The sequence below is a fragment of the Symphodus melops genome (genome assembly GCF_947650265.1).
Source record: "Symphodus melops genome assembly, chromosome: 16".
NCBI lineage: Eukaryota > Metazoa > Chordata > Actinopteri > Labriformes > Labridae > Symphodus > Symphodus melops.
In genome coordinates, this window is record NC_136706.1 from 8,242,649 (window position 1) to 8,254,786 (window position 12,138).

General features: G+C 39.6%; 2 protein-coding genes across 2 annotated transcripts; one reads left to right on the forward strand and one right to left on the reverse strand.

Moving 5' to 3' along the window:
• Nucleotides 1-733: 733 nt before the first annotated feature.
• ddx55 (DEAD (Asp-Glu-Ala-Asp) box polypeptide 55) lies at nt 734-7,277 on the forward strand. Its single transcript, XM_079365116.1, has 14 exons — nt 734-991; nt 1,102-1,152; nt 1,519-1,605; nt 2,460-2,551; nt 2,700-2,762; nt 3,236-3,385; nt 3,540-3,729; nt 3,811-3,893; nt 4,577-4,708; nt 4,793-4,885; nt 5,387-5,501; nt 5,638-5,806; nt 6,126-6,412; nt 6,981-7,277. The coding sequence occupies exons 1-14, from the start codon at nt 884-886 to the stop codon at nt 7,161-7,163; spliced, it is 1,803 nt and encodes a 600-aa protein (XP_079221242.1). The 5' UTR covers nt 734-883; the 3' UTR covers nt 7,164-7,277.
• Nucleotides 7,246-11,268, reverse strand: eif2b1 (eukaryotic translation initiation factor 2B, subunit 1 alpha; the record flags this gene model as incomplete). Its single annotated transcript, XM_079365117.1, has 9 exons — nt 10,942-11,268; nt 10,764-10,865; nt 10,509-10,645; nt 9,614-9,730; nt 9,201-9,313; nt 9,043-9,111; nt 8,878-8,953; nt 7,488-7,613; nt 7,246-7,401 (listed from the first exon to the last, which is right to left on the reverse strand). Exons 1-9 carry the CDS (start codon nt 10,952-10,954, stop codon nt 7,246-7,248), a joined length of 909 nt encoding a protein of 302 aa, XP_079221243.1. The 5' UTR covers nt 10,955-11,268.
• Nucleotides 11,269-12,138: the final 870 nt, after the last annotated feature.

Below are 12,138 nucleotides of genomic sequence, written 5' to 3' on the forward strand. Positions count from 1 at the left end.
GCATGTGATCTGAGAAATTCAAATTTTAATTTTGAAAAAGTAATTTTTAACATTTATTTTATAGTCATAATCCCCTTTTGACTATTTTACTGGTCAATTAAAGAAAAACACTTGTAAGAGTTTTGCATTTGTTATGTCAGATTAATCATATTTGGACCACATGTAAACAGAATGGTTTACAGAAATCAAATGATTCAAACTTTAAGTCATTATATTGATTATGATATTTGAGTCAAAGCAGTTTAAAGGGCCAACAAATAAGAGTCAGATTTCTCAATATAATGTATATCGAAACTTATCTCAGATGTAGACTGACATCTTATCCAGATGTACATTATTTCCCATACCAGTAATCATCAATAAAACTTGGATGTAATTAAACATAATGAATAACTTCATGAATATAAACCTTTATGATAATACATGAGATCACATTGTGCCATCTTTGGCGTCAACGCTGTATCCAGTATTGCTTCACTAATGCTGCCATCTAGTGGCATGCTGAAATAAGAGCATCTTAGCGCAGGTTTCACAATGGGCTCTAACCAAGTAGGGTTTGTCCTAAATGCGTCAAACATAAATTGCCATGATTTGTTAGACAGCACTTAGACAAAGACACGTGTTGTGGGAATTGGGAAACTAAACCTTTATCTTTATCAGCGTTTTAGATATTTCTGTAGTGAATAGAAAATATATAAACATAGCTAAAACAGTGGAGAGGGGTTATGGGGGTTATTCACAAGTATGCGGAACTAGTCGTGATAACTCTTTGTGTTACAGTCGGCTTGTAAACATCAGCGCACCCGGAAGCAGCAGGAGCAGCGTGGAGAGTTAGCTCAGCAGTGGCTAACACGATTAGCTTCAAAGTGTGCTTGATATTAAAATGGATAATGTGACGGAGGGGACGTGGGGCAGTTTACCTGTCAAACTCAATGACAGCATTTTACAAACGCTCGAGGAGCTCAGATTTACACACATGACACCTGTACAGGTACAGTTTAAGCTTTACAGTCGGCATGTTACACTCATACAGACTAGTAAACACTCTACATGTTTTTGTTTTTTTTATTATTATTCTAACATATCTATTATTATTTCTAGTCTGCTTGTATCCCGCTCTTTATGAGAAACAAAGATGTGGCTGCGGAGGCGGTAAGACTGTCAATAACAATTAATAAACATACTGTAATTTTACTATAGTCATTTAACAAACATAGTTATTTTCTGTCTAAAGATATGTAGATTCATATTATTTATGTAAAAATACTTGTGAAAAAAAGAAATTAAGATGTATTAGGTGTGTTTATGAATATATACGACAAATCGTTTTAAAATAGTGAATTATTCATATTTATGTTGGGTTAACAAATATTAAATAAATGTAGTCAACAAATATATATATATATATATAATGATGGTTAACTTTTTAACCACCTTATAAATACAATAAATGTTTTTTTGTTTGTTTTTTTTCTCATTAATTTTCTGTGTCGCTCATTACACGTCATCTCACTGCAGGTGACCGGGAGTGGAAAGACGCTGGCTTTCGTCATTCCGATCATAGAGCTGCTCCTGAAGAGAGAAGAGAAGCTGAAGAAGATGCAGGTGAGGAGGAGACCAGGGCCTCTGTTCACAAAACATCTGAGAAGACTCTCTAATGTATTGAGCTCCTCCTGTTTTAGCTGAAAGATTCCTAGCGTTAGAGTGATTAAGGAACACTCTTAGAGCAACTCTGAGCCACTGAAACTTCACTTTAGTGAGGAGGTGTGGTACTTTTTTCTTTTTCAAAAGCTTTGACCAGTTGATCCACAAAAAAAATGGAGAAAAAGGGGCTCTCTTCGTGATAGTGGCCAATGACACACGGTGAAGTCGATTTAGCCCAGTCATTGAATCTAGCCAGGCACGAACATCTCTTTTAAATAACCGTACTAAATATTTGAAAACACATGCCCACTCTTGGAGCAGCCTCTTCTCATGCTGATAGTTACATCATCATGAGAAGAGGCCTTAAATTAGTGAAAAGATACATCAGTGGAGTAAACGACATTCACAGGCTCTGTGTCTGTGCTTCTTGAAACGTGTGCTTAATAAATAATATTTGTCTTAAAGCACAATCATGATTCTATAATATTCTTCATTCAGTGTTTGTAGAACATTTCTCCTTTTTCTCATCTGCTTGAGAAACTCTCTAGCCTCTTAATAGTCCTCCTCACTACTCCAAACAGTTTCTCACCTTCAGGCCAAAAACGCTCTGTGAATCTAGTCTTAACTTTAAGGGGGAATAATATGAAAAATGATTGAGAGTTAAGAGTAAGTCTTTGTTTTTATGAAGTTTTGTGGAATACAGCCGCCGGTGTTTGTTGTTTCCTCCCCGGGGGAAACTGTCAGAACACGTCTCACCTTTGTTTGTTGGGACAGTGCTGCATTTTAAATGTTTTATTTTTTTCTCCCCCCTGCAGGTTGGTGCTCTTGTGATCACTCCCACCAGAGAGCTGGCCCTGCAGATCAGTGAAGTCATGGAGCAGTTCATCCAGAAGTTTCCACAGTTTAAGTAAGTACAAAGACACTGAAGGAGACCTGAGTTGTCTTCTTCTGTTTTGACTGTTTAAATAATTTTTAACAACTTTTTACACAAAGCCCACTTGCTTCATATTTATTAATATCATATATATTTTCCCCCCTAATTATGTGTTTTTCAGGCAGATTTTACTGATTGGAGGGAGCAACCCAATAGAGGATGTGGAGAAGTTCAAAGAGCAAGGGTATGTGATAAAAACAGAAGCATCAGTTCTACCAAAGAACAACTTTGTCCTTCTTGTTACAGAGACCATTAAAGTGCTGTTACTGTATGATGACTGTGGTTATTGAGTTAAGCTAAGCTAACAAGCTGCTGGCTGTAGCTTCGTGTTAGTTCGAGTCTTTTGTTAATATGAGACACGTGTCATAGCCGAGAGCCACAAGGGCCAGAATAAGAACTCCAAACACCATACTGTCCATTTTGAAGAGTGCATTCCAACACAAATAACCGTCTACAAAAGACAAATCATTTGCGACTCAGCAAATTTAGATAAAAACATTAAAACACAGGAAAATGTTCTCTCTCTTTTGTTTCTGTATCTTGTTTTTTTGTAAAGCCGTGTAGCGTAGCTTCAGTTAATGAAAATGTTTTTGACTGTCTAGTTTTCATTTCAACAGTTTTTCTAGAATAACCTTGTTGAGTTTGTGCGTGTTTCAGAGCGAACATTGTGATAGCGACGCCAGGTCGTCTGGAGGATATGTTCAGAAGGAAGTCAGATGGTCTGGACTTGGCCAGCTCTGTCAAGAGTCTGGACGTGCTGGTCCTGGATGAGGCCGACAGACTGTTGGACATGGGATTTGAAGCCAGGTACAGAGTAGATTTTTGTTCTTGTATTAGAAATTAGCTCGATGTACAAAGCCCTTCTTCAAATAGATGATGCGTGTGTGATGACTTGTTTTTTATTTGGAGATAAATACGTCTGTGTACCACTAACAGTGTTTCACTACGTTTGCGTTTCCAGTCTGAACACAATCCTGGACTACCTGCCCAAACAGAGACGTACAGGTTTGTTTTCAGCCACTCAGACTCAGGAGCTGGAGAAGCTGGTGAGGGCGGGGCTTAGAAACCCCGTACGCATCGCCGTCAAAGAGAAGGGCGTGGCTGCCTCCGCCGTTCAGAAAACACCTTCCAGGCTCTCCAACTACTACACTGTGAGTCCGTCTGATTCCTGATTCCCAACAAATAGCCATGACGCACTCCTGTTTAAAATAACACAACCCATGTCGTTCCAGATCTGTAAAGCAGAGGACAAGTTCAACAACCTGGTGACCTTTTTACGGCAACATAAGCACGAGAAGAATCTGGTCTTCTTCAGGTGTGTGAAACATCAGACAGTACAGTCTCAGAAAAGAGATTGAGCATGTTTGAATGTGTTTTAATGGAGTTAGATTTGTGACCGAAGTTTATGCCGGTGAATCGACAATGGTCTAATGATTCAGTTTGACTCCCAGGACGATTCTCACCCGACTGGCCAATTGGAACTAGGCCCCGCCCATGACGTTATTTTCACAGCAAGAGTAAAATCCTTACACGAGAGCAAGAAATTACATCAAGACTTGTGTTTTGAGAGAAAGAAGAACATTGTTTTGAGAGAAACACTTTTTTTGAGAGAGAGAGAGAGAGAGAGAAATTGTTTTCCCACTGTTGCTGTTTAAAAATAATTTAAAAGATTTTAAATGTATGTATATTTGTTTTATGTTTTCCAAGAAAATACTTTCTCTCAAAACTTTTTTATTCTCCAATATTCTTTTCTTTTTTGGTATTGGTATGAAAACCTTTTCTCTCAAATTGTTTTTTTTTCTTTTCTTTTTTCTGTCACGTCATGATTTTCTCGCATGTAATAAAGACAAATCTAACTCCGTAACTAAATGATATCTAATGTGTGAAGGTTATGAAGTTCTAAAGTCCTAAAGTCAAGATTGAAACTACCCAGTATCTCTCCTCTTTTCTGAAATCCAAAGTGTGAAGTAGTGTAGTAACTGACTTTGTCCTCATCAGTACGTGTGCGTGTGTGGAGTACTACGGTCGCGCTCTCGAGACTCTCATCAAGAAGGTCACGGTCCACTGCATCCATGGCAAGATGAAGAACAAACGCAACAGCATCTTTGCAGACTTCCGCGCACTGAAAAGGTGAGGGTTTGTGAGGAATGTCAAGGAGGTGTGTATAACTGGAACTCTTTGTAATGTTGCAATATGAAACCTGTTGCATTGCAGCGGGATCTTGGTGTGCACAGACGTCATGGCGAGAGGGATAGATATCCCTGATGTCAACTGGGTGTTGCAGTATGATCCTCCAAGCAGCGCCAGGTGAGAAAGCAAAAATAAAAACTTCAATTTTAAAAACGCTTGAGTTAGCTTAAAAAGTTACGACTGTAAATATCAGGTCCTGTTTTATTGCCATAAATTCAGACATTAGTTATTTTATTGTTAAGGCGAATTAGAGTTGGACGGGAAAATATTTTGCTTGCCGATATTTTATCAATTCATGGCCGCCATGTATCAATATTTTTATTAGGTTCATAGAAAATATACTTTTTACATTTTTAATTACTGAAAGGGTTGCGTAAGTTGCATTGTTAAAAATGACTGCAATTGTCCAGTTGTCTGCGTTTGTGTTAGAGTATGTTTGAAATAAAAGCTAAAGGGAGACCAAAAGACTGAGAAAGAGTTCTGACTTGTCCAGACATAATCATATAGTCAACTTTTCTGTATTGGCTTGACTTTAAACACTGGTTATGAGCTTTAACTTTAGGAAAAGAGTCCTGATGACTGTTCAGCTTCGTCTCTTGTTTGTCCTCTATATTTCAGTGCCTTTGTACATCGATGTGGGCGCACGGCACGCATTGGAAATCAAGGCAACGCCCTCGTTTTCCTGCTGCCAATGGAGGAGTCCTACATCAATTTTCTGTCCATCAACCAGAAAGTAAATGTTGACATTTATCATTTGCTAATTGTTGTTAACTCCGCTTTCAGCTAAGACTGTCTAAGAGGACGTAGCGAACGTGCACTTCCACAGTCCAGCTGTCACACATGAAGTTCCTTTTTTCTGTTCTCCTCAGTGCCCCCTAGAGCCGATGCCTCCTGTATGTGACGTTGTGGACGTGCTGCCGAAAGTCCAGGCCATGTCTCTGGCGGATCGCGCCATGTTCGACAGAAGCATGAGAGCGTTTGTCTCCTACGTCCAAGCCTACGCCAAACACGAGTGTAGCCTCATCTTCAGACTCAAAGGTGGAATTATCTACTCTTCATCTGCGATTTAGTTCTGTCGCTTTTAAAATATGTTCAACGTTTTTCAGTGTCCATTTCTCTGTGATTAGGAGACAGTTTTACTTGTTTGTTTTTTTAGATATTGGCTCACAAAAAAATAAGATCAGATCTTCAGAAAACAACTGAAATGTACTCATCAATTGAAACCTGAGTACTAGATGTAAAGATGAATACTTGTAAGGGCTTTGTACACACGTTCTATTGTAGAGCACTTCTCAGCAGGATTTATTTCAAGTATAAACCTGACATTATGTGCTACATTTTTTTTTTCACCATCTAGATCTGAATTATGCCACTTTAGGCCGCGGATTCGCCCTCCTCCGCCTCCCCAAGATGCCTGAGCTGAGGGGCAAAACGTTTCCCGATTTCACCCAGACAACGATCGACACGGAAACAATCCGCTACAAGGACAAGAACAGGGAGAAACAGAGACAGAAGATGCTCGCCGAGCTTAAAGACAGGCCGCCAATTCCCAGAAGGATTTTCACCAAGAACAAATCCTGGTCCAAACAGAAGAGCAAGAAGGACCGCAGGAGAAAGAACGCCGCCAAGAGGAAACACAATGAGGTATTCACTGACTTATCCGGGGGGTTGGCATGAGGCCGACATTTCTCTCAGATTTCGCCTGGAGTTTCTCATTCCAGCCCCCCAGCAGTTCTTCCGCAGCAAATACAGACGAGCTGATGTGAGAACGCAGCAGGATATTATTCGGAGAATCCACCTCTGAGCCAATGGGAGGGGGTGTGATGTTATTACGTGACTAGAGTCATACATAAAGTTACATCTTAATTCTTCTTTCTAGTAATCTGATGCAACACTGCCCAAAGTCAAGGATTTTGTGATTGTCCCTGGGGTGGCCAATCAAATTAAATCGATGGTGCTGGCTTCTCTCTGGTTGAGTGATTGAGCCCGCCAGGTAGAATAGGACAATTTGAATTGAAACACAGTAACAGTGTTCTAAATTAGAGCCAGTTGTCTGAAAATAAATCAGACTTGTCCAAGATGGGATGGAGAAAAGAATGTGGGGGGGGGAAAAAATGCAGTCATGTTCACGAGGCAGAGATTTAAAAGTGGTCATGAAGGAGGAAATATAACATTAATTCAGAGCTCTTCTTTGCGTGTTTCTTGTCTTCAGGACACCGACATCGAAGATGCAGACATGGAAGAGCTTTTAAATGACACTCGCCTTCTCAAGAAACTCAAGAAAGGTCAAATCAGCGAGGAGGACTTTGAGAATGGGGTAACAAGTGATCCGAAGTCCAAACGCAAAACAGAAGAAGCTTCACACGACGTCGCAGAGGGCGAGGAGGAAGTCTGACGAAACGACGTGTAAAAAGCAGAAATAAATCCACAACAACTTTGACCTTTTTGATATTTTTATTGAGTTTTTTTTATTTTTTTTATAAATAAAGCTTGATGAGTTCATCGCTGACAGCGGAAGGTGTGAGGACTCCCAGGTCGGTGAAGAGGAGGGTGATGAGGGAAGGAGGCGTGTAATCAATCATCGGGTGCTCCTCTGACAGGTTCTCTACGGTCTTCAGCGTGTCTGCTTTGTACTGAGGGAGCGAGGACGAGAAGACGTGACAAGAAAATACACCAAGAGATGACAAATGCAGACTTGAAACTGTCTGACGTTAAATACCTTAAACTTATCGGGGACGTCCTGCTGGTTGAGCGGGTAGAGACGGACGAATTTAAAGCTCTCTGCCACCACGTAGAAGGGTTTGTTGTGAGTTTTGGAGCACACGGCCGTCTGATACGTGCCGATCTGCAGGAGTGAAAGAGAAAGGTTGATCACTCTGATTCATCACGTTTTACTCTTATTGAGTTTTTACATGTTCAGCTACTCTCCCTGAATTCAAAAGAAGGTTCTGAACTTGATACTCTATCACGTCTTCTTGTAGTTTTTTAAATATTTTGTCCTCTGTATGTTTTTAAGTTCATGTGAGAAGTTTTTGCTGCAAAAGAAACAGACTGAAACATTTAGTATGACTAAAAGAAAAACATCAGCATACCATTAACTGACTGTTAGTTTTTAATTTCATCCCTCCTGCAGCTTCAGTGCCAGATGAAGAATTTATCACTGAAGACTGCTGCAAAAACATAATCACTGAATGGTGTCAAGTCTCTTGAATCGAGGCATACTTTTCTTTTGTCTTCCTGATAGGTTTACATCTGCCGAAAACAGCTTCACCGCTTAATTTCTAATAAAGACTTTTAAGACTCATTTGCATTTGTTCTGCAATTCAAAAATGATTTTAACTCCAGACTCCCAGATACAACCCTGAATTACTCAAATAAATTCATTAGATTTGCTGGAGACACTGTTTATGTGAGGCAGGCCCCTTTCGTTTCTCAGGCCCTGTTTCGACTGGACGAACTAGACTCCAGAACTCTGGTCTTTTTGAGGAACTACATGCGTTTCTACCAGATCTACCAGGGTAGAAAATGTAGTTCTGTAGTAAAAAGTCCACCCCTAAGAAAGACCCTGCGAGGGGTTATGTACTATCTGAACGTCCAGAGACTTTTGACAATAGAGCATGCAGCCCCTGCAGAGCTGAAGGTCTCTGATTGGTCAGTCACAGCAGGGCGTTAGACCACCTGCTGTGTTTAAAAGACTGCAGCTGAAAGTCCATTGTTTTTACCCCCACTTTATTTGAATCAAACCATCACAAAGTTCCACTGTCCATTGCCTTTGTACTTCACTTTTAATCTTCCCCATAATATGTGATGTTACACATTACAACCTTCTCACCCTGTTACATCTCTGTGATTAAATCCGATGGCACTTGAGGGTTGAACAACTCAGGGACGCAAATATCCTTCCACAAACTGGCAATGTAAAAGGGGTTTCGAGCACTCCCATGGCCCTGTTATTTGACTTTTTTTGTTTAAAAAAAAAATGGTTGGAGTTCCCCTAGAAACACTACCTCTTTAATAGGGAAGTGCTGAAACAAGATTTAACTCAGCTGTTTAGTTTACGTTATCCGCTGGAGAGCCAGCTTTGGTCAAACTTGTTTATTGAAACGCACCTTGTTAATGATTCCTCCGCTCTCAACGACTCCCTCTGCACCAACAATGACCAGGTCTACTTTCTCCAAAACGTACCTGTGAAAAGCATTCAACAAAAACACGCTGAAGACATGAGGTGTCCTCCCTGTTGTAGAGCCAAACGACTTAACGCTAAATGTTTTTACCCCACAGCTGCATCCAGGACCACAGTGACTGGAACGTTGAGTTTTCTCAGGGCTTCTGCCATCTGTCGCCTGCGTTTTAAAGAAAGGATCACTCAGTGAGTCGCTTGTCCTTTCTGAAGAGAACTGGGACACAGTCGACGAGACAGTTTTTTGCTCACCCAGCGGCGTCAGGCTGCGATTCAGTCACATAGACAGAGAAGCGTTTCTTCTCAGCTGCAGCTTTCTCCAGCACCCTGAGGACCACTCTGGAGTACGAGTGAGTTAGGATTTTCTGAGGGAGGGAAAAAGAAAATCACTGATTGTAATTGAAACTTAGTAGACTGAATGATATTTCTAGAAGATTGCCAGTACTTTTTATCTCAGCTGTGTTGACTGAAATCTTGTGAGAAAAACATTAAGAGCTTACTACTTCTTCTTACCGTGTATGAAAAATAATTTCTTTCATTAGTTGCTTGAACAGGTGTCAAGGTTGTCAAAGGAGACCTCAAAATGACCCGTGACTTTACAGGTACAGTATCTGCACCTTTGTTGCAATCGTTCTTAACATGAGTGAAAACGAATGAATCCTTACAGCTCCATCTTTGATGAAGGTGTGGCAGAGCTTTGCCACTTTGGTCCTGGACAGCGAGATCTTCTCCAGAAATAGTTCTCCTCTCTCCTCCATCACTTTCTTACAGCGAGACAGATCCTGCAGACGGGCGGCACAAACTTAGCAGACTAATTCAGTTCAGTTCTAACTACTTGATGAAACCCTCTGGAAGTGATCGCTTCGAAGCAGCTTTTATAGGAGACAAAAGAAAAATTCACAGACTAAGGTGCAAAACTGAAAATCAAATGAAGTCCAATATTAGTTTATTTGTCTACATGCAACAAAAAGCTTATTATTTGTGTTCAAACTAAGGCTTCTTTCGACCAGTAAAGCTGCTATTGGCTGATTGTATTTTCTTATGCAGATAAGTCATGGCCTTTCAAATTGGGGAGCTGGATCCCCCTCAGATTAGTTTGAACTCTAACAGAACTGTTTTCATTGCTTAGTATTTTGTAAAAATTAATATTTGTATATATTACGTAATAATGATGAATGAAATTTCAAGTCAGGTGTATCCTTCTACTCCTACCATAGCCTACAAGGAGTGGATTTCTAGGAGGAAGGTATGAAAGCCTCATAGTGATGACCTCAACATGACGATTAAAATGAATAAGAGCAGTTAATCATTAATAAGCTTTCAGTGCACTGTCTTTGATTTAGCAGGTTTTTGTTATTTACATGAATTATCAAAAAATAAGCAATATGGATGTGAGAAATGATGCAACATGTAACTCAGATTTCGACAGACTGAATACCCTTATGTCTTTCATAATAAATGTTTCAGAATGCAGAAATATAAATTCTTCCCATTCGTTTTTTACGTAATGAAGTCTTCAGGACTTTGTTTTTTTTTTTGTTTTTCAGGGAGGCTGCTCACCTGATGCTCCAGCGATGTGAGACTGATGAAGCGCAGGAAGAGTTCTCCTCCTGAGGACACGGCCACAGAGGAGTCCACTCCTGTCAGACAGTTTGTGGCCCACTTCAGGCTCTCCCTCAGGCCCAGGATGGTTTCACCTGAAGAGAGCAGGGATCAGAAAAAGACGGGGTTAAGTAGAGTTTAAACTGTTGGGAAACCCACAATATTTTCAAGACATTCACTCGTAATTTAAGCCATATTTGGAGAAAAACACACCTTTGTCTCTCTTAAGGAATTCAAGCAGGGTGCGGATGGCGGCCACAGCTGAGGCCATGTCTGGGTCTTTGCTCATCTGAGCCCTGAAATACTCCACCAGCTCTGATCAGTGAAAACAGAGACGGAGAATTAAAAACATACTCTGTTAATCCCAAACATTACACTTCAAACTACTCACCTTCTTCATTCATGCTGTACGTCTTAAAGCTGCAGTATGTACAATAAAAAAACAAGCAGTGTGGATGTAAACTGATCTCATTTAGTTTTGACACATGTCAGAGCTGCAGCCTTCGTTTAAACCAAATAAAAAACAAATGATATATTTCTTTAGTAACAGTCTCAGACACAGTTGTCAATATAATGCCAAAGAAAAAAGTGGTCGAGTCTTGTCAGGAAAGTTTGTTATCGGTTACTGAAGAGTTGTTGCAATGTGTTAGCTCATCCTCTAAAGAGATGCGTGTTGATGTGTCGCAGAGAGATGACGTACGATAGTTTGACGCCGTAAACTACGTGCCGCCTTTACGTACTGTCGGAACTATTGACGCTGATATTTTTGGATTTTTTGTTTGTTTGTTGGAAACATTTGCTTACAATAGTATTACAGAGTATTATAAAAAGTACAAACGTGTTATTCTAGCTCGAGTTTATTTTATTCAGTTACATGCAGTAAATAGTTTTATGGACAAGAAACTGCAGTAAAAACTTTAGCTTAGTCTATTTAGCACACATGGCATATTTTATGGAGATTTAATGTTAATAGAGTAAAAAAAAACAATCAAATAAATAGCCCATGTTTCAAAGCAGACCCTAAATTAAAACTGACTTTACCTGAAGAATACTGTACGTTTATGACAAGGCTACATTATTGTGTTTGTTTTATTTTTTCAAGATTAAATAATGAATTCTGCACAAAACAAAAATGATTCAGGGACCTCAGGTTAGTAAGAAAAATAGGTCTAGAATAATTCTGGTGCAGATAATTCTCTCACTGTAGTATTTTAATCACATATCTAACTACAAAAAGCTATGAATATACTGTAAATTTTATTTTAGGTACCTAATGGTCTCCATTGGTTTCTTCTGAGATTCCAACCTTTTACAATGTTTTTTTAAGATAAGGTTGGAAAAGATATATATGCATAGACCATATTCTTTTCACAATACTTGTAAAATTTACAAACGTTTTGAGCTTTAAATGGCATAAAAGGCTGAGAGACATCAGAGCTCCTCATTGACCAACAATCTGCAGTTTCTCGTGATACCAACAGAGGGCATCATTGTAATTTAAAATGCCTGATAACTTTACTCAACCAGTCCAGTCATGTAGTTATTTAGTTTGACCAAGCTGTGGAGAGGGAGATATGTTACAGCTTTC